Raw genomic sequence first — 25,185 nt, 5'->3', positions numbered from 1 at the left:
AGTAGCTGGGACTACAGGCATGCACCACCATGTCTGACTAATTTTTGTTTTTTTGTTTTGTTTTGTTTTCTGAGATGGAATCTTGTTCTGTTGCCCAGGCTGGAGTGCAGTGGCACAATCTCAGCTTAGTGCACCCTCCGTCTCCCAGGTCCAAGCAATTCTTCTGCCTCAGCCTTCCGAGTAGTTGGGATTACAGGTGCACGCCACCACGCCCAGCTAATTTTTTGTATTTTTAGTAGAGACAGGGTTTCACCATGTTGGCCAGGCTGGTTTAAAACTCCTGACCTCGTGATCGGCCCGCCTCGACCTCCCAAAGTGCTGGGATTACAGGCATGAGCCACCGCACCCGGCCTAGTTACATGTCATTTTAAAATTCAAGTGTATCTCTACATGATATTTTATGTTATTCTATTGGTTATGTTCATTGAAAGCATCCAAAGAAAAACATGGGGCAATTAAAATTAATTAATTTCAATAAGTAAAATTTAAAATAATATAAATATGAAAGGAGACTGTAAAATATTAAGCATTTTATAAAAACCCAGAATTTTGAGTTAGGAGAGCTGACCTTGGCTGGACACGATGGTTCATACCTCTAATCCCCAGCACTTTGGAAAGCCAAGGCAGGAGGATCACTTGAGCCCAGAAGTTTGAGGCTACAATGAGCTGTGATTGTGCCACTGTATTCCAGCCTGAGTGACAGAGCAAAACCCTGTCTCTTAAAAAAAAAAAGTAGTTCTGGCCTTTTTTTTTTTTTTTTTTGGTAACAACCTTATTGACATATTATTCACATACCATACAATTTGCCCATTTAGAATATACAATTCAGTGGCTTTCAGCCTATTCACAGTTACACAGTCATCTCCACAACCAATTTTAGAACAGTTTCATCATCCCAAAAAGAAACTCCACACACACAAGAAACCTCACACTTGTTATCAGTCACTCTGTATTTTCCCATCCATACTAGCCCTAGGCAAGCATTAATCTACTTTGTTTCTGTAGATTTTATCTATTGAGATATTTCATGTAAACAGAACCATACACATGTGGTCTTTTGTGACTGGTTTCTTGGTGTCTTTTTTTTTTTTTTTTTTTGAGACGGTGTTGGAGTGCGGTGGCGTGACCTCGGCTCACTACAGTCTCTGCCTCCTGGGTTCAAGCGATTCTCCTGCCTCAGTCTCCTGAGTAGCTGGGATTAAGGCAGGCACCACCACATCTGACTAATTTTTGTGTTTTTAGTATAGACGGGGTTTCACCATGTTGGCCAGGATGATCTTGATCTCTTGACCTCATGATCTGCCCACCTCTGCCTCCCAAAGTGCTGGGATTACAGGCGTGAGCCACCACCCCCGGCCATGAGTGGTTTCTTTCTTTTGTTTTTTGTTTTTTTGAGACAGTCTTGCTCTTTCATCCAAGCTGGAGTGCAGTGGTGCAATCTCAGCTCACTGCAACCTCTGCCTCCTGAGTTCAAGTGATTCTCATGCCCCAGCCTCCCAAGTAGCTGCGACTACAGGTGTGCACCACTACACTGGCTCATTTCTTTATTTTTAGTAGAAACAGGGTTTTACCATGTTGGCTCTGCTGGTCTTGAACTCCTGACCTCAAGCAGCCTACCTGCCTTGGCCTCCCAAAGTGCTTGGATTACAGGCATGAGCTACCACACCTGGCCTGGTTTCTTTCACTTACATGTTTTCAGGGTTAATCCATGTTGTAGCACATATCAGTACTTCATTCTTCTTTATTGTCAAGATTTCATTGTATGGATATAGCACATTTTATTTATGCATTCATCAGTTTATGGACACCTGGGTTGTTTCTACTTTTGAGCTGAATTTTCCCCAATTTTATTTTAAAATAACAAATTATGGATCCAAAAAACTCAGCATAATTTGATCTTATAGATAATTTGATTTATCTATAAGCTAGATAAATACAGACGTTGTATCTTAGTCAAACTGCCGAAAAAGAAAAAGAAAAAAAATATTTTAAATAGCTAAAAGGAAATAAAAACTATTATATACAGAGGAACAATAGCACTAATGACAGCTGACTTTACATCACAAACAGTGGAAACCAGACAACAATGGAGCAATATCTTTAAAATACTGGGAAAGGGAGAAACAAGCAAATATTTAAAAACCCTGTCAACCCAGAATTCTGTGTCTAGCTAAACTATCTTCCAAAAATTAAGATAGGATAAAGGCATTTTTCATCACAAGTAGACCTGCATCACAAGGAATGCTAAAAGAAATTCTGCAGTTTGAAGAGTATAATACTAGGTGGAAAATCAAACCTATAAGAAGAAATTAAGTGTACTGGAAATGGTAAATATTCAGGTAACTATAAAAGACTGCCTTTTTTTTCCTCTTTTAATTTTTTTGAAAGATAACTGACCACTTAATGAAAAAAATTGTATTATGGGGTATATTATATATATAAAATATATGACAACAATGGCACAAAAGTGATGTTCAGTGTAAATTGACTATCATGAGGATTTTATGTTGTAACCTAGAGAGGAGCTATTGTAAAAATTCCTAATAAAAGAGGTATAGCTAAAAAAGATAGATGAATTAAATGGAATGTAAAAAATTTATTCACTCAGAAACAGGAAAGGAGAAACAGAACAAGAATAGATGGGAGGGATGAAAATGAATAGCAAGATAGTAGATTTATACTCAGCCATATCACTAGTTACACTAAATGTCAATAGGGCTAAACACTCCAATTAAATATCAGAGATTGTCAGATTGGATAAAAAGCCAAGACCCAAATATATATTGTCTAAAAGATATGCACTTTAAATATGAAGATACGAATAGGTTGAAAATAAAAGGATGAAAGAAGATGCATCCTACAAACAGTTTACATAAGAAAGTCGCTGTAGCTATATTCATATCAGACAAAGTAGAATATAAGACAAGGAGTATTACCAGAGACAAAGGGGACATTTTATAATGTTAGAGGGTCCATTCATTAGGAAGAGAGGATAATCCTAAGTGTATATGGACCTAATAATAGTTATTTAAAATACATAGAGCAAAATCTGACAGATAAAAGGGAGAACTAGATAAATTCACAATTATAGTTAGAGATTTTAGTACCCTTTTCTCAGTAATGATAGAACAATTTGGCAGAAAATCAATAAAGACATAGATGATCTGAATAATATCATAACCTCGACTTTGTTGATGGTTATAGAATACTATAATCAACAACATGGAACAAGAACATATTGATGAGTTGCGTGTGGTGGCTCACACCTGTAATCCCAGCACTTTGGGAGGCCAAGGCAGGCAGATTGCCTGAGCTCAGAAGTTTGAGACCAGCCTGGACAACATAAAAAAACCCCGTCTCTACAAGAAAACACAAAAATTAGCCAGGCATGGTGGGGCATACCTGTAGTCACTGTTCCTTTTGGAGCTAAGGCAGGAGGATGGCTTGAGCCCAGGAGGTCAGTGCTGCAGTGAGCCAAGATAGTGCCACTGCACTGCAGTCTGGGTGACAGAGCAAGACTCAGTCTCTTAAAAAACCTAAAACCCGACATGTTGAACATTCACTGAAATGTGCTGAAACATAAAATAAGTCTCAATATATTTCAAGATTAAAATCTTAGAGAGTATGTTCCCTGACCACAGTGTAATTAAATTAGAAATAAACAACAAAAAGATATTCAGAAAACCCCCCCAAAACTTAGTAACCACTACACTTCTAAATAACCCATGGGTCAAAAAAGAAATCATAAGGGATCTTAGAATTTTATTTTATTTTATTTTATTATTATTATTTTTGAGATGGAGTCTCCATCATCCAGGCTGGAGTGCAGTGGTGCAGTCTCGGCTCATGGAACTTCCACCTCCTGGCGTCAGCCTCCCAAGTAGCTGGGACTACCGGCGTGTCCCAGACACCTGGCTAATTTTTGTGTTGTTAGTAGAGACGGGGTTTCCCCATATTGGCCAGGCTGGTCTTGAACTGCTGACCTCAGGTGATCCACCCTCCTTAGCCTCCTAGAGTGCTGGGATTACAGGAGTGAGCCACCATGCCTGGCCTTAGAAAATACTTCTAACTGAATGATGTTGAAAATATAACATACCAAATTTGTAGCATGCAGCTAAAGCAGTGTCTCAAGGGAAAGTAATAGCATATATACTTATGTTAAAAAGGAAAAAATTGTAAAACCAATAATCTAAATTTTCACCTTAGGAAGCTAGAAAAAAATGAGCAAATTAAACCCAAACTAAGTAGAAGAAAATAAATAGTAAAGGTAAGAGCAGAAATCAGTAAAATAGACAATTATTAGAAAAAATAATAAAGCCTAAAGTTGATCATTTGAAAGAATTAATAAAAGTTATAAAGAACAAATTTAAGCTAATACATTTGACAACTTAGATGAAATGGACAGATTTCTTGTAAAGCTCAACTTATAAAAATGACACAAGATCAATTGGAAATTCTGAACAGCCTCATATCTATTATAGAAATTAAATTCAATCAAATATTTAGAGAAGAAATACCAGTCTTCCACAAACTTTCTCAAAAATAGAGAAGGAAACATTTCCCAAATTGTTTTATGAGAACATTATCCAGATAGCAAGGCCTGACAAAGACATGACATGAAAGAAAATGGAGTGCAAAATAGTACAACCACGTTGGCAAGCTGACAGTTTCTTATAAAGTTAAATATACTCTTACCCTATGTCCTAGCAATTCCACTCTTAGTAATTACCCAGAGAAATGAAAACATGTTCACAAGCACTTGTACAAGAATACTTATAGCAGTTTTGTTCCTAATAGTAAAAAGCTGCAAGCAATTAAAATATCCAACAAAAATATCAAACAAAATCACGAATGAAAACGTTGTGGCATAGTTGGTGGTGATAGAAATCAGAGCAGTGGTTGCCTAAGGGAGGTAGGGATTGTCTGGAAGGAAAGATAAGGGAGATTCTGGGTCATGGAAATGTTCTGTATCTTCATTGGAGTATTGGTTAGATAAGCATATACATTTATCAAAACTCACTAAGTTATGCACTTAAGGTAAATTTCACTGTAGGTAAATTTTACTTCCCAAAAAAGTAAAAAGCTTATATAGTTAAAATAGAAATGATTATTTCTGTAGTCAAAACCATATATACTATTTTGACTATATATGACTTAAAATTCAGTGCATGTTTTAATTTCGTTTGAACAGACATTTAGCATATATCTACTATGGGTGAGCATTGCAGCAGTTGTAGGGTTATAAAGATGAGTAAGAGAAAGAAGTTGGACTCAGAGCTCAGCATCTAGTGGGAGCCATAGAAACACAGGAGATTAAGTGCCAATGTAGAGATGGAGGCTGAGTATGAGATAAGTGCAAAAGAGGGAGGAAGTGATTCTGATTTGGTGGTGTTAGATAAATGGGACCAGAAAGTGAATTAACTTATGCAAGGGGAAGAAGGGTTTTTCGGGTAAAAAAAACAAAAAACAAAACCTCATGAATGAGCTAAGGTACAGAAGCAAGAGCCTGCATAACGTATTTGCAGAATTTTAAGTGGCCCAGTGTGACCACAGTGATAGAAGAGAATATAACTTAATGATGGAACCAGATTGTACAGTCTTAAATGCCATACGAAGGAGTTTAGAATTATAGGCAATAAGGGACCACTGAGGCATTTAGATAGGAGTGACATCAATTCCGTTTCTGTGTTTTAGAAAAGAATACCTGGTAGTAGTAAAGAAGAATTATTAAAGTTAGAGAGAGATTAGAGGCAGAATTAATAGAAAGGAGATGTAAGAATCCAGTAGTCATTTAATTTTAAAAAAACAGGTATTCAGTAAAATTTTATGATTAACCATTTATATTTGGCTATTCTTATTTTTTCTTTAAAATTAACAATAGGAATCCAGAAACGTTTTGGACCACCACAGGAATGTTTCCCCAGGAATTCATTATTTGTTTCCACAAACATGTAAGGATTGAAAGGCTTGTAATCCAAAGTTACTTTGGTAAGCAAATCTTACATTAATTTTTTCTTCTTTTTTTTTTTCGGTGCTCCAGGTAAGGCTCATGTGTTGATTTTCATTATCCTTTCATTTTTTCCATAGGCAGAAGGCATGTATGTAAACTTTTGGCAAAACACTAGTTTTTCTTTATAGCATGGAATCCAGTTTTATTGCTGGGGTGAAAGGATGGGGATTATGGGTTAACTGCCTTGAGCTCAACTGGCCTCTCTGAAACTGCAAATTTGAAACCTTTCCAAAGCACATAATAATTTCCATGCAATTTACTATGTAAAAGTCTGGCAAAAGGCCCTATTAGGAATATAAGACTCCAGCTTGCCAGAACACTAAGTTCCATGACATCTTTATTCTAGATTCATTTGTCCTGGAGTTCTTTGTCAAATTCTTGTTGAAAATCTGATAACCCTGATTATTTACATTGGATAGTTGTGATTCTTCTATTACTAGTGGCATTTTCTCAGGAATTTAGGGGGATAATCTCCCTTGGGACATCATTCTAATCCTATTTATTTAAGGATAAAATGTATCAGACAAAATCATGGCAGGAAACAGAATACATCCCAGATGGTTCAAATGAAGAGGCTCTATTGATGGGGCTACTTGCAAAATTATGGCCTGGGTTAAGGGAAGAAACAAGGCAAGGAATGATGAGGCCCTCAGAAACTAGCTGTAGCAGGAAGCTGTGACCAGCCCTGGCACAAGGGAAGGAAATAGTGTTATCAGAGATCTGTGAGAGCTGGAGCCTGTGTAAAAGGGCCTAACAGGAGCTGTAGGCAGGAGAAACTGTCAAAGATGTCACACTGAAGCAGGAAGGGAGTGGAGATAAAATTGGCTGATCTCCCTTCCCCACCCCAATCTCCCCCTGGTGTCTCCCACTGGACAAATCCAGTCAGAAGGCAGTGGTAAATGAATCCATGTGATACAGTCCACAGAGGTTAGCCCCTCATGGCACAGAACAGGACAAAGAAGAGGAAGAGTGGATCTGGAGTGGTAGAGACTGGACTGAGAACAGTGGAGAAAAACCAGTTTAGGAGGAAGATGACTGTATTCCTGATAAGTCTCTTTTCTCATTAATTGTGGAGGCTCTGGGTTTGAATTCCATTTCTGGTACTTACTAGCTGTATATCATTGAACACCTTGCTTGGCTCCTCTAAACCTGTTTTCTCACCAGTAAAGTGGGTTAAAATACCTTTCTCATAAGATTGTAGTCAAAAGTGAATGGATAAATATGTTTGACTCATCATAGGCTCTCCATAAATGTTTATGACCAAGACCACCAATAGTATTATTATTGCCAGTACACACAAAAAAATTGGAATAATGCCAAATTCAAAAAAGCTCTACTTGCTCTGTGTTGTATGGTTGCAAACATTTGGAAGATTAGTTACACAAGACTATATTTTACTATAGGGTTTTTTGGAAAAATACAGAGTAACTTCCATGATGTTTCTGATCCTAGTGTTTGTGTAGTTCCACTGTGCATGACAATCTCAGGCAGAGGGAAGAAGAAATATAGGGTCAAAAACGTAGAGACAGATTAACACTTTACTTACTTTGTTTATTGACAATGTCAGTACAGACCTTGAAGATTGAAAAGAGCACGTCTAAAGAGCCAGTTGATTTTGAGCAATGGATTGAAAAAGGTATGTGTTTCACCAGCATTGTTCTGAGCATGAAGGAGTAGATAATATTCCTTTGACTCTACATTTCTCATCTAGCTGCACTTTGGTGAAAAAAGATGACTTCAGTGATCCTTGTGACACATTTAGGACCTAGAAAGACCCAGGTTTGAACACAGAGCTGCTTCTTCATTTACTGGTTATATAACTATTAACATGTGACTTAATTTTTCTCAGTTTCAAAATCCTTATTAGGAAAATGGCAATGATATCTATCATTTAAGGTTTTGGTGAACTAGTGTCTGGCATATAATAGACAATAAATATTAGTTTCTCATCTTCTTTCCTTTCCTCCCGATTAATGGTACTATTTAAATATCACCAGCAGAATTGATAGCCTCTACTTAATTAAACACAGCATCTTGCCTTCATATGTCTATCTCTTTTCCCTCTCAAAATATCATGAAAATAATAGTAAAGGAATAAAAACAGGCATAAACCTACAAGGACAAAGATTAAACAACCAGCAAACTAAAGCAAATGTGAGAAAGCAGATGGAAGAGTAGTAACTTCTTTAGCTGAATGAACTAGGTTATAACCTAAGGTCTTGCCAAGAAGCATATCAATAAGAAGCAAGCCACTTTGTCACACAGAACCCCAGAAAGGCCTAGAGCTCAAAGGCAACAGGTGCCATGGGAAGTATGAATGAGACCTGGGTCAGAAAATAAGGATGATTAGTTGAACATCTATATACAGAGTAATCAGACTCTAGGTACCTTCTTCCATCCTGCAAAGCTAAGTGACCACTCCTTTCTCCCACAGACCTCCACCACCACCCTCAAGAGACAACTGCAAATATAGAATGTTGAGGCTCAGGAGACCAGATACATAGTAGGGAGTGAGTGAGACATGGAGTTGAAAATTGGATACTAGTGGAAGTCTACATATTGAATAGCAGGAACACCAGCCTCCTTCCTGTGTTCTGGTATTAATGTCAGCAGCCAAGAATATACCCTCAGCTGGAAGACTGGAACATTCATCTTTGGAGAAACTAAATGGCCCTAGAAAAAAGACCTATGGATACTGATAAAGGCCAGCTCATTTCTGGTCACCCTATGGTCCAGTAATCAACAAGTGTAGCTCATGCACACAGTTTTCAAATGATGCACAGTTTTCAAATAATCCAGAAGTAACAAAAGACAAAGATCACAAGACATTGATGAAGACCTCAGACCATGAATATAATCAAGCTTTTAGCTCTAATTTCCAATCTATAAGAAATATAGAGGATAGAGGAACAAATTAAGTGAAACTACGAATAGGCAAGATGATAAAATCTAGAATGTGGGGCATGGGCACAGTGGCTCACGCCTGTAATCCCAATACTTTGGGAGGCTGAGGGAGGAGGATTGCGTGAGCCCAGGAGTTCAAGACTGGCCTGGGAAACATGGCAAGATGTTGTTTCTACAAAAAAATTTAAAAATTAGCTAGGGATGGTGACATGTGCCTGTAATTGTAGCTACTTGGGAGGCTGAGATGGAAGGATCACTTGAGCCCAGCAGGTTGAGACTGCAATGAGCTGTGATCATGCCACTGTACTTCAGCCTTGGTGACAGAGCAAGACCCCATCTCTAAAAAAAAAAATCTAGAATGTGGGACACTGTACGGGACAACTGACCTGGTGTCTTCAGTAAGTCAGAGGCATTAAAAAATGTGTGTGGGGGAGAGAAAGCAGTTCAAGGTTAAAAGATACTTAACTCTGATTTTAATAAACCAATTATGAAAAGACAGGGACAATTGGGAAAATTTGAATAGGAATTGGGTTTCATATTATATTAAAACACTATTTTTAATGTTGTTATGATGGTGGTATTATGGTTATATAAAGAATTACTATTTAGAAATGGATAATTAAGTATTTAGGGGAAGCTAGGCTCACGCCCATAATCCCAGCATTTTGGGAGGCTGAGGTGGGTGGATCGCTTGATCTCAGCAATTCAAGAAACTACCCTGGGCAACATGGAGAAATCTTGTTTCTACAAAAAATATATATACATATTTGCTAGGTGTGGTGGCATACACCTGTAGTCCCAGCTACTTGGGAGGCTGAGGAAGGAGGATCACTTAAGCCTGGGAGGTGAAGGTTGCAGTGAGCTGAGATCGTGCCATTACACTTAAATCTAGGTGACAGAGTGAGAGCCTGTCTCAAAAGAACAAAAAAGTATTTAGAGGTAAAATGTCAAATAATGTCTTGCACTTGCTTTAATTTTTGTTTTTTTTTTTTTTTGAGGCCGGAGTGCAGTGGCACAATCTTGGCTCACTGCAACTTCTGCCTCCCAGGTTCAAGCCTCAGCCTCCTGAGTAGCTGGAATTACAGTCATGCACCATGATGCCTAGCTAATTTTTGTATTTTTGGTAGAGAAAGAGTTTTCACCATGTTGGCCAGGCTGGTCTCAAACTCCTGACCTCAAATGATCTACCCACCTCAGCCTCTCATAGTGCTGGTATTACAGTAGTGAGCCACCACACCTGACCTAAAATACTTTAGTGAAAAAAAAATTGATAAATCCACTATGATGAAATGTTAGTAATTATAAAATCTAGCTTATGGGTATATGTGGGAGTTTTGTTATGTTCTCTCCTAAGTATGTTTGATATTTTTCTTTTCTTTTTCTTTTCTTTTTTTTTTTTTGAGATGGAGTCTCTCTCTGTTGCCCAGGCTGGAGTGCAGTGGCACGATCTTGGCTCACTGCAAGCTCCACCTCCCAGGTTCATGACACTCTCCTGCCTCAGCCTCCCGAGTAGCTGGGACTACAGGTGCCCACCACCACGCCTGGCTAATTTTTTGTATATTTCTTAGTAGAGATGGGGTTTCACCGTGTTAGCCAGGATGGTCTCGATCTCCTGACCTCGTGATCTGCCCACCTCGGCCTCCCAAAGTGCTGAGATTACAGGTGTGAGCCACCGTGCCCAGCTGATGTTTTTTAATTTTTCATAAATAAAAAAACTATGCAAATGAAAAAGTTTATTATTAATTTCTGGTGATAGAGTTGTACAAGAAAGAAAATATCATTTTAATTCATTACTTATTTCAGGAGTAAATAACCTTTAGATAGACAAAGTAATGTAACCATCAAGTAGGATTTCAAATTTGAGAGGAGGGAAAGAGGGAGAAGTTGAAGGAGGAAAAAGAGGGATTTCGGCTTTAAAAAGCTAAAATTTCACCTACTATACTATAAAGTCAGTAAAAAATTTATCAAAAAGGAATAAAAGCATATAATTTCAGGAAAAACAGCTTAAATAGTTTAGAATGTTTACTTTTAGGAAGCAGGACTAAAGGAGAAAGAAGGGGTAAAGCAGATTACTGATTTTCATTATTTCAGAAAAGGGTTAGGAAACAGAAACACTTCTTTTAATACTATGGGGCTTTTACATTGTATACATTATTTTATATGAAGTTAATTTTGAATACTGTCATTAGCTATCATTATAGCAATTAAATCTTTCATGTTTCCAAAAGAATGTTTGATATGATTAACTCATGATCAAATAAATTAATCTGCTCTAAAATTAGATAAGGAAACATTTTTAAAACTTGGATACCAGAAAAGATTACTTCATGGGCCACACAATTATGCATCATAGTGAAAGTCTCACTGAGAAATTCAGCTCTAGTTGTTACCTTTGGGTATGGCAAAATGGCTCCTTTCTGTTAGTAGCTGGATCCTCAAATGTTCACTTTTTTTTTCTTGAAAAGGGGATTTTTTAAAATAAATGTTTTAAAAAGAAATTTTCACATTTTATCAGTTCCTTATATTCTTTTACTATTAATATAATTGACATTTACTTTTCCTTTTGTTTATACTCACTAGGATATTTTATAGCTCATAGATTATCTTTTTTGCCTTATATATCATATACCTCTATTTTTAAATCAAATTTCAACATGCAAACGATGAGTCCTTCAAACCTGGTCTTATAATTTACCAGATTTCATATTTTGCTGAACATAAATTTCAGTAGCTATTCTCATGTATTTTGACCCTTAACTCATTTCTTCTGTTACATTTGTGTTTTAGATTTGGTACACACAGAGGGGCAGCTTCAAAATGAAGAAATTATGGTAAGTGAATATACTTTATAGAATTAAAAATTAACGTGCACAATGTATTTAGACTTTAAACCTATCTCCATAGTCATATATAATAAATATCCTCATGATATTATAGGTTCTGTATCTAAATCAACCAGTAGAGAAAGTTATTCTCAATAATAATATAAGCTAAATGTACATTCATAAATTAGGCTCTTTCATAGAGAGTGACGGCAAGATAAAACAATTCATTTTTTTTTGTTTTATTTTTCTCATTCATTTACTTTGAAGTATTTATTTGGTTTGCTTTTTTTCGTTTGATTCTGTAGGCATTTTAGAATAGGAATCAAAAAAGGTCGAGATGCCAAAATTGAATGTTAATTTAAGCATGAAAGGACAAGGGAGATTCAGATAAGGGGAACTAGAGCATAGGATCAGCAACAAATAAGCCAAAGAGAGGTGAGGTGGAAAGAGAACCAGTATTTTTCGACAACATTCCATTGGGCTTTGCTTGTCAAGTGAAATGAATGGCTGTTGATGAGGAAGCTGCTGCCTCATCAGGAGTTCCTCTGTTCCTGGTAGTTGGTCAGGCCCCGGTTTTAGACTAACACAAAAAAGTAAAACAACTGAATATCTATTAGGTGGTCATGCTTTGTTTAATTAAAGTTTCCCTAAGTGAGGGTTAAAATCGTACCTTATGCATTAAGTTTACTTCTTCACAACTTGCCGGAAGCTACTATTAAATCAGTGTTTCAAAAAATTCTGTAGGAAGTTTTTGAATCCCTTTTGTTCCTTTCTCTCCCACCAAAATTCACCCGAGTACTGGGGAGGCCAGTGAGGTCCTGAAAAATAATTAATGTTACTGAATTTTATCTTCCTGTTTTTTTCTGTCTTTACCTAGTGGGTTATGATTAGTAAGTCCCTGCTACCTTTCGTATATTGTTTCAGGACTCCACTGTGGAGAGTCACAGCATTATAGAAAATTTGAAAAATAGCAAGGGGGAATGGGAGGCTGGAAATCACCCATAATTTTATTACCCTGTCACAAAAACTTTTACTGTATTTATTTTCTTCTAGTTGTTGACCATTTGCTGTACAGTTAGAATAATAACGTGTGGACAATTTTGTGTCTTTTTTTTAACTTAGTATTATATTATACAGGCTTCATAAGTATATTATACAGGCTTCATAAGTACAATTTTAAAATAATGTTTGCCAATTGGCATACATTTAAACTAATTTTCTTTTTCTTCCCTCTGTCATTACACAGTTTGTCCCCTCTGTATACACAGGGGACATCTATGCATATTCCTGCTACTGTGACCTCCACCTTTTTTCTTACTTTCTAAGATTAAATTTCAAGGAATAGAATTACTGGGTGCAAGGTTATAAGCATACTTAGAGCTTTTAAAATATATTGGCTAATTGCTTTCCAGAGAAATTATGTAAATATAAAAATGTAGTCATGCTTCAGGGTAGTATATTCTGAGGCAACACTAACCAAAGGAAACTTCTTTATTATGAAAAATACTTCAGAAAGACACTTTTTTTCTTTTTTTTGAGACGGAGTTTTGCTCTTGTTGCTCATGCTGGAGTGCAATGGTGCAATCTCTGCTCACTGCAGTCTCCACCTCCCAGGTTCAACCAATTCTCCTGCCTTAGCCTCCCAAGTAGCTGGGATTACAGGCATGTGCCACCACTCCTGGCTAATTTTGTATTTTTAGTAGAGACAGGGTTTTTCCATGTTGGTCAGGCTGGTCTCGAACTCCCAACCTCAGGTGATCTGTCCACCTCAGACTCCCAAAGTGCTGGGATTACAGGTGTAAGCCACCGCACCCAGCCGACACTTAAAAAATTAGAAACTGGGCATGGTAGCTCACACCTGTAATCCCAGCACTTTGGGAGGCTAGTTTTGAGGCTAGTTCAAGACCAGCCTGGGCAACACAGCGAGACCCTGTCCCTACAAAAATGAGAGTTGCAGTTTTTAGCTCCAGTTGCTATTTTTCATCAAACCAAGGCTTATATTTAGCTGATACGTACCACAACTATTATATGTAGCTGGCCTTATATATTGTTATGTATTTAGAATATTACTCTTGCATCAAGCCATTTCTTCTGCTAACTGCTTGTTAACAGTTAACTAGCACTGCTAAAAGCATTTATATTGATTTTTTTCCCATACAGGCACGTGATGGCTCCGCTACTTACTTGAGATTCATTATTGTATCAGCCTTTGACCATTTTGCATCTGTGCATAGCGTTTCTGCAGAGGGAACAGTAGTCTCAAACCTTTCTTCATAATTAAAACAAAATGCTCTTGCATGATTTTTTAACAATATATTTATTTAAACAGGAAGTTGTCATTGATATACTTTATTAAAAGGATTTGTATCAATTTGTTTCAGTTTTTATTTACATTGTTTTCAGTATTTGGGGTAAAGGAATTTTGTTTTTATCAGTCAGCAGTACTGGCCACCATGGAGGAAATGAGGAAGCTTTGGCTTCAGTATATAGCTTAATCGAGGAAGTGACTGCACATGAAAATTTAATGTGTAATACATTGCATCCCCACAGCATCCACTCTGGTGCTCTTCAGCTTGTAGTGCATTAATTTTTTAATTGATTGATTGATGCAAAGAACTAAATGAGCAATATAGACAGTAAACAATTTAAGAGGTCAGAAAAGAGAAAGTACTTATGGACAGGTTTCATTGAGGTCATGGAACCTGAGGTGGGCCCTGTAAAACAAGTGATTTTACTTTTTCTTTTAATTAAAAAAATTTTTTTTTGTAGTAGGGTCTAGCTGTCTCCCAGGCTATAGTGCAGTGGCTCAATCTTGGCTCACTGCAACCTCTCCATCCCCTGGACTCAAGTCATCCTCCCACCTCAGCTTCCCAAGTAGCTGGGACTACAGGTGCATAACACCATGCCTGGCTAATTTTTGTATTTTTTTGTAGAGAAGGGGTTTCACCTTGTTGTCCAGGATGGTCTCAAACTCCTGAGCTCAAGCGATCTGCCCACCTTGGCCTCCCAAAGTGCTGGGATTACAGGCATGAGCCACCGCACCCAGCCTTTACTTTTACTTTACTAACCTCAGAGAAGGGTTAGGAAATACATCATCTTACTTTTTGTTGTTGTTTTTGAGACAAGGTCACCCAGGCTGGAGTAAAGGCTTGTCTCAAACTCCTGGGCTCAAGCAATCTGCCCACCTCAGCCTCCCAAAGCGTTGGGTTTATAGGCATGAACCACCACACCTGGCCCTCTTTCTCTTTTTTAAGAATACTATTTCTTAAGTCTATGAAAAGATCTAGAAGCAGTGACATCCAAATATCAGTGAGCATATAAAGTACCCAGATTGTGATCTCTAAATACCTTTTCCATTAATTGGAACCAAGACTCTTTGGAGGAATGGCCAATTCCAAAAGTGTGACAAGAAATAGACAAGATGAGCCTGGGACATTTTGTTGTGCCAGAAAGTAGAGACTAATGGATAATGTCAAGAGGATACAGAAGCCACCATGAAAGTACTATTATTAGCAAAAAAAAAAAAAAAAAAAGGGGCAATTTGAGCAGGAAAAAAAAATTTACAATTGACTACAACCATACTGAATGTATTTAAAAGTGAATTCATATTGATAGAAGAGAAAAAAGACCAAAACAAAACCCTCATTGGACTACATAGGATGTAACTAGGGCAGAATTACTCATTTGAATATTTGTATTTAAAAAGAAAGAATTGGGCATCTATCTATCATGTACAGACTATATTTGAGAGTTACTAGATAACCCTAGTAGATGAGAGAAAGTGCTTTGCAGAAGAATTCCTGCTTATTAATGTGCAAGATATGATAGAATTAGAGAATCATCATTAGTCCAGGCATGGTGGCCCATACCTATAATCCCAGCACTTTGGGAGGCCAAGGTGGGAGGATGGCTTAAGCTGAGAAGTTCCAGACTAGCCTGAGCAACATAGCTAGACCCTGTATCTACAAAAAAAAATTAAAAATAACAAAACCAGGCAGAGTGGTACATGCCTGTAGTCTCAGCTGCTTGGGAGGCTGAGGTTGTAGGTTTGCTTGAGCCCAGAAGATCGTGGTTTCAGTGAGCCATGATTGTGCCACTGCCCTCCAGCCTGAGTGACAGAGCAAAACCCTGTCTCAAAACAAAAAGGAAAAAAATAATCATTGATTTGCATGAAATTAAACATTGATATAGGCAACAATCAGTGGATGAGCTGATTGAAAGATTGGTGGGGAACTTTGCAATGCAGGGATCTGAGTCTATTGATTTATTAAAAATGGATTTGTGTATCAGTTAGCTTTTGCTCTGTTACAAACCACTTCAAAGCATAATGGCTTAATGCAACAATTTCATTTGCTCACAATTCTGGGGATCTGCTGGCATTTTTTTCTGGCTTGTGCTTGCTTTGCTGTACCTGTGGTCAGCTGGCAACTCCTATGGTCTAGATAGCGTAGGATGATTTCACTCACATGTTTTAAGGTTTGCAGCTTTCTGCTGCAAGTTTTTTCTTGTCCTCCAGGGGGCTAACCCAGGTTTCTTCAGATGATGGTCTCAGAATTCTGAAAAGTAGCAAAGAGGGAAATCTCCAGTATGCAAAGTTTTCTTTTTCTTCTGCTATCTCTAAACACAGTGCAAATGATTTTTGAGTCTCGATTTGCCATCAGATTTGCTGTTGTCTGTTTGCCAAATCATGTCATGTGTCCAAGCCCAGAGTGAAAACAAGAGGTGCCTGCCCAAGGGCATAAATACAAGGAAGTCTGAAAAAATTGGGGCCAGGCACGGTGGCCCATGACTGTAATCCCAGCACTTTGGGAGGCTGAGGTGGGCAAATCACCTGAGGTCAGGGGTTCAAGACCAGCCTGGCCAACACAGTGAAACCCTGTTTCTACTAAAAATATAAAATGAGCCAGGTGTGGTGGCATGCACCTGTAGTCCCAGCTACTCAGGAGGCTGAGGCAGGAGAATTGCTTGAACCTGGGAGGCAGAGGTGGCAGTGAGCCGCGATCACGCCATTGCACTCCAGTCTGGACAACAAGAGCAAAACTACATCTCAAAAAAAAAAAAAATTGGCTGGGGTGAGAGGGAGCCATTACTGCTACAATCTACTACAGTCAAACACGGTATGCTTCCTGATGTGATTTTATGTGAAGCACACAGACCAACCTATGAAGTCCTCTTGCCAAAATTACTGAACCTGAAATTTAATCAAACTCTAGCGATAACCTCCATTTTCAGGAAACTCAAGAGATAGAGGAACAAGTAAAGCAACACTGCAAGGAATGAAATACACTAGTAGCCATTAATGCAACTTCCTGAAATGTCCAGATCTGTGCTTTTCCTGGACATGGCAAGATAATACTTCCTGGCATTTTTTTTTTTTTTTTTTTTTTTTTTGAGACGGAGTCTCGCTCTGTCGCCTAGGCTAGAGTGCAGTGGCCGGATCTTGGCTCACTGCAAGCTCCACCTCCCGGGTTCACACCATTCTCCTGCCTCAGCCTCCCGAGTAGCTGGGACTACAGGCACCCGCCACCTCACCGGGCTAGGTTTTTTTGTTTTTTTTTTTTTTTGTATTTTTTAGTAGAGACGGGGTTTCACCGTGTTAGCCAGGATGCTCTCGATCTCCTGACCTCGTGATCCGCGCGTCTCGGCCTCCCAAAGTGCTGGGATTACAGGCACTTCCTGGCATTTGTTTAGGTAGTACCATGTGACCAGTTCTGGCCAATGAGATGAAGAATACTTGACTTCGCGGCTGAGGCATTTAATTGCCTATGAGAGCTCGTTTCCTCCTGTGCCCCTTGGGGCTCTTTTCCTCCTGTGCCATAATTGACCGACAATGTTCTGCATAGTAACTACTTTATCAGTCTGGGTCTGGAAATGATACTGATGTTTGACAGGTAGCAGAGCTCCTCAAATCTTTCCTAGTAATAACAAAATGCTCTTGCATGATTTTTTAACAATATATTTATTTAAACAGGAAGTTGTCACTGATATACTTTAAAGTAGTTTATCAATTTGTTTCCGTTTTTATTTACATTCTTTTCAATATTTTGGGTAAAGGAATTCTGTTTTTATCAGTCATCAGTAGCTCAATCTGAGATGGGTATATAGGAGAAGTAAGAAATTAAGCTTCATTGTTTTAAGCCAATTAGATTTTGGAATTGCTTGTTACCACAGTATAACCTAGCCTATCCTAACTGATAGACAAGTCTAGAATGTGGCTTATCCTACAGGGCAAGTGACCTGGTTTCTTCATAAATTCAGTGGCATAAAAAACGTTAATTAAGGAAAGGGGTCAGCTCTAGATTCAAGGAGACCTAAGAGCTCCTATAACCACATGCCATGTATGGATCGTGATGGATGCTGATTTGAATAGACAAACTGAAAAATGACTTTTTTTTTTGAGATGGAGTTTCTCTCTTGTTGCCCAGGCTGGAGTGCAGTGGTACAGTCTCAGCTCACTGCAACCTGTGCCTCCTGGGTTCAAGTAATTATCCTGCCTCAGCCTCCTGAGTAGCTGGGATTACAGGCACCTGCCACCACACCCGGCCAATTTCTGTATTTTTAATAGAGTTGGGGGTCTCACCATGGTGGCCAGGCTGGTCTCAAACTCCTGACCTCAGGTGATCTGCCTGCCTCGGCCTCCCAAAGTGCTGGGATTACAAGTGTGAGCCACTGTGCCTGGCCAAAAAAGGACATTTTAAGATAATTGAGGAAATTTTCTTGTAGACTGGATGTTATTCATTTTACTACGTGTGAGACTGGCTTTAAGCTTATGTAATAAAATGCATAAGCTTAAATGCATATAGAACTATGGGTGACTGAAATGCATATAAAGCATATGAGATGCATATAGAACTATGGATGAAATGCATATATACATGAGATGCATATAGAACTATGGATGACTGAAATGGTCTGATAATCTGGAATTTGCTTACTATTTAAGCAGAGACTTTATAAAGGAAAAGGTTAGTTGAAGAAGCAAATGTGACAATAATTTATTGAATCTGGGTGATAGATATATGGAGGTTTATTGTACTAGTATTTCTACTTTTATATAAGCTTTAATTTATTTATTTATTTTTTTTTTTGAGACAGAGTCTCACCAACTTTTTCTTTTTTTTTTTTGAGATGGAGTCTCGCGCTGTCACCCAGGCTGGAGTGCAGTGGCCGGATCTCAGCTCACTGCAAGCTCCGCCTCCTGGGTTCACGCCATTCTCCTGCCTCAGCCTCCCGAGTAGCTGGGATTACAGGCATCCGCCACCTCGCCCGGCTAGTTTTTTGTATTTTTTAGTAAAGACGGGGTTTTACCATGTTAACCAGGATGGTCTCGATCTCCTGACCTCGTGATCCGCCCGTCTCGGCCTCCCAAAGTGCTGGGATTACAGGCTTGAGCCACCGCGCCCGGCCAACTTTTTCTTTTTTTTGAGATGTAGTTTTTCTCTTGTCCTCCAGGCTGGAGTGGGATGGCGCTATCTCGGCTCACTGCAACCTCCACCTCCTGGGTTCAAGCGATTCTCCTGCCTCAGCCTCCCTAGCAGCTGGGATTACAGGCATCTGCCACCATGCCTGGCTAATTTCTTTGTATTTTTAGTAGAGGCAGGGTTTCGCCATGTTGGCCAGGCTGGTCTTGAACTCCTGACCTCAGGTGATCTGCCCACCTCGGCCTCCCAAAGTGCTGGGATTACAGGCATGAGCCACTGTGCCTGGCCAGTTAGCAACAGTTTTAAGGCTGTTGGTACTTACTGATAAGTCACCTTCTAAGATTTGTTACACAGATTTACTCTTGGAAAAGCAGGGGTTTCTTCGTTTGTTTGTTTAGACAGAGTCACATTCTGTCGCCCAGGCTAGAGTGCAGCGGCATGATCTCAGCTCACTGCAACCTCCGCCTCCCAAGTTCAAGTGATTCTCCTGCCTCAGCCTCCCGAGTAGCTGGGATTACAGGTGCCCACCACCATGCCCAGCTAATTTTGTTGTATTTTTATTAGAGACGGGGTTTCACCATGTTGGCCAGCCAGACTGGTCTCGAACTCCTGACCTCAGGTGATCCACTGTCTTGGCCTCCCAAAGTGATGGGATTACAGGTGTGAGCCACTGCGCCCGGCCTGGAAAAGCAAATTTTAAATGGAGAAGAGTAGGAAAGGCATTTCAAAAGTCACACTGGTATAACACATAAAAGATGTGAAGGTGAGTAGTCATTCATAATAATGAATTTGGGGAAAGATGAATAGAAAAGTCTAAGTAGAGCAAAAAGTAAAACTAAAACTGAACATTACAGCTATATCACAGGCTTTCAGGTATTTTCTTGTAACATTGGAACCATTTAAGGTTTTTGAGAAGTAATGTGAATTACAGCAATTGTGTTCATGTTCAATAAAATGAAATGCTGAGCATTTTCTTTTTGCCAAGTTTCTAAACTGAAATGGCAATAACTCTTTGTGTAAGAAACACTGTGTTGAGGCTTACAGATTGCTAAAAGGGATCTCCAGAGGTTATCTGATTGATTTCTTTGGCATAGGCCTGGTGAGTTATCTTTAAGTCTTTTTTCTCTGTCTTCTGTGGATGCAGGAAACAAATGATGACTGTAGAACATCTACTTCATATATGGTATTTGAAAACAGCATGCTTTAACCTTCATTTTTCTAGGCTTTAAAAAACTCATTATCACCTTAAACCACTCCAAATTTCAGGCAATAAATATGACATGTAACTTTACCTTTTTGCTTTGTTTTGTTTTTCACTGCTGAACTACCCCCTCACCTCTTTTCTTTTTTTGAGACCAGGTCTGTCGCCCAGGCTAGAGCTCAGTGGTGCAAACACAGCTCACAGCAGTCTTGACCTCCCAGGCTCGGGTGATCCTCCCACCTCAGTGTCCTGGGTAGCTCGGACTGCAGACATGCCACCACACCTGGCTAATTTTTTCTATTTTTATAGAGATGGGGTTTCACTATGTTGCCCAGGCTAGTCTCAACCTCCCGGGCTCACAGGATCCTCCCGCCTTGGCCTCCCAAAGTGTTGGGAATATAGGTGTGAGCCCCTGCTCCCAGCCCCTCACCTTTTTAAAGTCTCATTTGTCCTCAACTAGCATCCTTTTTCCCCCTCATGTGGCCTTTTCTCCACCTGCCCATGGACTCCTGACTGCCACTGTGCTGTGTGTACTACGTAATGAGGCCTTTGTGTTTGCTGTTTCCTCTGCCTGTAGTGCTCTTGCCACTGGTATCGGTATAGCTGGCTTCCTCATTGACATCAGGTCCTTACACAAAATTTCCTTCTCAATAAGCCTTTCTCTGGCCTCCCTATCTAAAATTAGAGTGTTCCTGCACCTTTCCCTCGCAAGAGAAACACATTCAATCTTTTTTCCCTGTTTTATTTTTCTCCTTTTCTTAGGTTAGGGACCTGACGCAGCCACCCTGTGTTCTGTATTTGGGAGTTTTTATACCTGACTCTTCATTTCTATCATTAAAATTCCACTTACATTTTTTTCTTTTAATGATATTAATGATAGCCCAAGTATCCTTTGAAAGATGAGGGCAGTGCCACCTGCATTCAGGTGTGAGTCTCTTGAGTAGGAAGTTTAATCAATTGAATTACCCCAGGCGCTCTCACCCTTATAGGGACAGCCCTGCTTATCACTCTCTAACATATATTTTTTCTATTTATCATGTATATCATGTTTATCAACTCTCTCACTAGAATGTAAGCTCCCCAAGGCAGGGAGTTTTGTTGCTTCTGCTCATGACTATATGCTCAGGGCTTAGAATAGTGCCTGGCATATATATTCTCAATAAATATCTGTTGACTGAATAAGTGAACATTGTTCATTTATTTGCATGCTTGTATCTCTTTATACTGTAGAATCTTTGAGGAGCTTTGAATAAAGCTAGTCAATAATATATGAATTTTTGGATCACTTACTGTGGACCAATGCCTATCACAGCGCCTTGCATAAAGTTTAAACCATAAATACTTATTTAAAGGGATGAATAAAAAAGTAAAAATCTAATGACCTTTTAACCATGTACCAAGTCTAGGCAAAGAAATATTACAGAAATGAAAATTGTGTTTATCACTCATTTATACAGATTTTTTTATAGCACATTGCATTTATTGAGCCCTCTCTCAGTAATGCCCCTCTGCAGGGGCCAGGCTGGGGGAGGCATCCTTTGTGGGCTTCACCTTCTAGGTGATGTTCCAGCAGCCCTTTGTAACTTGACCCTGATAGACAGCCTTCTGGGAGATAGTGTGTGGCAGTGTACATCAAAGTTTTAAACATGCATGTAGTCTTTGACACAGAAATTCCATTTCTAGAAATATATCCTATTAATCAGATAAAGGAATATACAAAGATAAGTGGACAAAGATTTATAGCAATATTTATAAGATAGAAAAACTGGAAACTACTATGCAGCCATATATTAGAAAGTATGATATATACAAACATCATTTTATAATGGGATATGAATTATACATATATATATATAAGCTTATAAATATAAAATGGATACTTCTGGTTAAAGATGATGGGGTAAAGGGATTTTTACCTCATCCCCTTTCTCAAAACATTCACAACAAAAGGAATTATAAAAAGAAAAACATTTTATCTTCAAGGAAGCAGCTATAACCCCTAACATCAAAATGGGACACCTACTCACTAAGTACTGTGAAATGAGGATTTTGGTAAAGGAAGAAGCTGAGAACTGGCATATGTTCTCTCAAAGCTAGAGACTTCATTAAACGTGTCATGGTTATGAAAGGCTTATCCAAGAGTCCCTTGTTTAGATTGAAAAAGGCTGCAGGTGAGTCAGGAGGATGGCGAATGTCTCCAGAGAGCCTTGAGGTTAATCACAGAATGGCAGGGAAGATGGAGCTGGAGGAGAATCAGGCAGGATACACCAGAGGAGACTGCTGGAGGTAAAGCATGATGAAAGAAGTTGTCTTAGCTCCAGCTGCTCTAACAAAATACCATAAACTGGGTAGCTGAAACAACAGACATTTATTTTCTCACTGCTCTGGAGGCTGGAAGTCTGAGATCAGGGTGCTGGCATAGTTTCTGGTGAACCCTTTCTTCCTACGTTGTAGGTAGTTGCCACCTTGCTGTGTGCTCACACGAGCTCTTCTTTGTGTGTGTGCAGAGAGCGCACTCTGGAGTCTCTTAAGGAACATTATTCCTGTCTTATCAAGGCCACACCCTTATGACTTCATGTGATTTTCATTACCTCTGTAAAGGCCCTGTCTCCAAATAAAAGGAGGTTAAAGCTTTGACATATGCATTTCGGGGGTTAGAGGGGCACAATTCAATCCATAACAGAAGGTGGAAAAGCATCCAAAGCAAAGGGAGTGTAACTGAACGGGATTTCCCTGAGCCCCATCTCAAAGGAAGGAACTTAGTTAATAATAGGCGACTCAAGACAGCGAACTCAATGAAAAGTTGCAGATTGCGCCAGCTGACTCCTCATCCCACACTATGTTTCAGCAGATAACAAGCCCCACTAATGAAGACTCATAATCAGAAAAGACCCAGAAGGGAACTGCTGTGGGTCAGGTTCTCTAGAAGCAGAGCGTCCAACAAGGATTCTTTGAAGAGTGATTTATTGAGGGAGCGCTCTCAGGAGAAACCTCTAAGGTAGTGAGAGAGAAGCAGGATCAGGCAGAGGGAAAAATTAAACATATGGCTTCTGCTGAAGTCTAGCGTCAGTCTGATCCCATAGGGAGCTCTGGAGCATGACTGGCACCAGAGAAGTAGACTGCCCCACCTTGCAGCAAGGGAGCAGGCTTTTATAATTTCAATCCATCAGCCATTGGCTGTGGGCCACACTCAGGTGGAGGACATAATCTCACAGGTATTTCTGGGTAAGATAGCTCCTATCATGAGGGCAAATTCTCAGGAAAGAGTGCATCTGTGAGTCATTAGCAGCCAACACTCACAGCAGCTGGCTGATGAGTACAATGGCTTGGTAAAAGCATCTGGGCAGAGCACCAACACCACCTACTATAGCAGCGGTTCTCAAAGTGTGGTTCCTGGGAAAGCAGCATCAGCCTCACCTGAGAACTTGTTAGTAATGCAAATTCCCTAGCTCAACCCCAGACCTATTGGAATCATAAACTCTGGGGATGAGCCCCAAGAATCTGTGTTGCAGCAAGCCCTCCAGGTGATTTTGTTGCATGCCCAAGTTTGAGAACCATTGAACTACCCTGGCCTATGGCTAGCACTGTAAAACAAAAGGATTGGAACTGACCCCAAACTTCTTGCAGTCTCCTGCACATAGCCCTTTTTCCACCTTTGCCCATGTAGTTCTCCCCACTTGAAATGCCCTTCTCCCTTCCCATCTTCTCAAGGCTCCCATCCCAACTTATGGAAGTACTGGGCATCTTTGAAGACCAAGCTCAAATGCCACCAGCTCCAAAAAGCGTTGTTGGATTCACACAGCTCTGAGCATTTAGTCTTCACTCTAACATATATTCCACCTTGAGTTATTGTCATTGGAGTGTATGTCTGGTCCCCTGTGAGATTAAGCTGCTGGAGGACAATAGCTGTTCCTTGTCTATCTTTGCATAACTCTGCACCCAGAAAGGTATCAATGCTCAATGTTTGATGCATTAAGTTGAAGAGAATCGAATTGGAAAGCTGGGGGTCTATTTTTATCATTCTGAAAACCTCCTCAGTTTCAGCTACTATTACTTGTTGAAAACAGGGAGATTTCTGTGCATTTATAGACATGAATTGGAAGACCATCAGAGAAGTGATTCAGAAGAGCCTTGCCTTGTATGCTGTCTCCTTTTGTGGAACTTAGGAGGGACAGTGAGTGCTCAGCTGTGCTTCAGTCCTATCATTCTCACAGCTTCTCATTTTCAGTATAACCTCAAAAACTCATGCCTGTATTGGTCATGAGTGGCTTTGGTAGGATGGAAAATTTTTATTCAGCGTCCCTATTGTCTTGTCCTCCTTCCACCCCCAACCTCCAAAAAGAGGGCCTGAGGAAGCAGTTGTGAGACAATAATTATGATAATCATAATAGCCAACACTTCATGACATTTTCTCCAAATCAGGCACAGTTCTCAGTGCTCTACTGATGAATCTATGGACTAGGCACTATTGAAACCCTGTTTTATAGGTCAAGATACCAAGGCAGCTTGATCAAAGTCACCCAGCTGGCAGGAACAGAGCTAGGACTCTGGCCTTCGAGTTAGAGATCCGGTTTGAATCTCGGCTTGTTACTTACTAGTTCTGAGAAGTTATGCAAGTTACTTAACTCTCTGAGCCCTGATTTCCTCATCTGTAAAATGGGGATAATCATCTCCTCTTTGAGATATAGAGAGATTAAATGAGATAACATATCTGAAAGTGAAAGTGACTGTGCCTGGTAGATGATTAATAATGACTTTTTTTTTTTATGGAGTCTCGCTCGGTCACCCAGGCTGGAGTGCAGGGGCACCATCTTGGCTCACTGC

The 25,185-nt window shown here is 39.4% G+C and overlaps 2 protein-coding genes across 10 annotated transcripts in view; one reads left to right on the top strand and one right to left on the bottom strand.

Annotated features, from left to right (window-relative positions):
* The window catches only part of IFT25 (intraflagellar transport 25), a 29,279-nt gene extending 9,438 nt beyond the window's left edge, over positions 1-19,841 (top strand). For 6 of the 9 annotated variants that reach the window (XM_050803594.1, XM_050803615.1, XM_050803643.1 and 3 more), the window contains exons 3-6: positions 5,882-5,988; positions 7,578-7,646; positions 11,702-11,745; positions 13,900-14,110. In XM_050803594.1, the coding sequence (XP_050659551.1) occupies positions 5,882-5,988; positions 7,578-7,646; positions 11,702-11,745; positions 13,900-14,016 (337 nt within the window). In that variant the 3' untranslated portion in view covers positions 14,017-14,110. Of the gene's footprint in view, positions 1-5,881; positions 5,989-7,577; positions 7,647-11,701; positions 11,746-13,899; positions 14,111-19,724 lie in introns of those variants that run through there. The other 3 variants (XM_050803654.1, XM_050803589.1, XM_050803588.1) reach the window with 2 other exon arrangements.
* The window catches only part of MRPL37 (mitochondrial ribosomal protein L37), a 911,410-nt gene that overhangs the window by 286,328 nt on the left and 599,897 nt on the right, over positions 1-25,185 (bottom strand). The gene's annotated exons all lie outside the window — the stretch shown is intronic.

Source organism: Macaca thibetana, chromosome 1 (genome assembly GCF_024542745.1).
Source record: "Macaca thibetana thibetana isolate TM-01 chromosome 1, ASM2454274v1, whole genome shotgun sequence".
NCBI lineage: Eukaryota > Metazoa > Chordata > Mammalia > Primates > Cercopithecidae > Macaca > Macaca thibetana.
The sequence above is the reverse complement of the archived record's forward strand: the minus strand, read 5'-3'. Positions and strand labels throughout refer to the sequence as shown.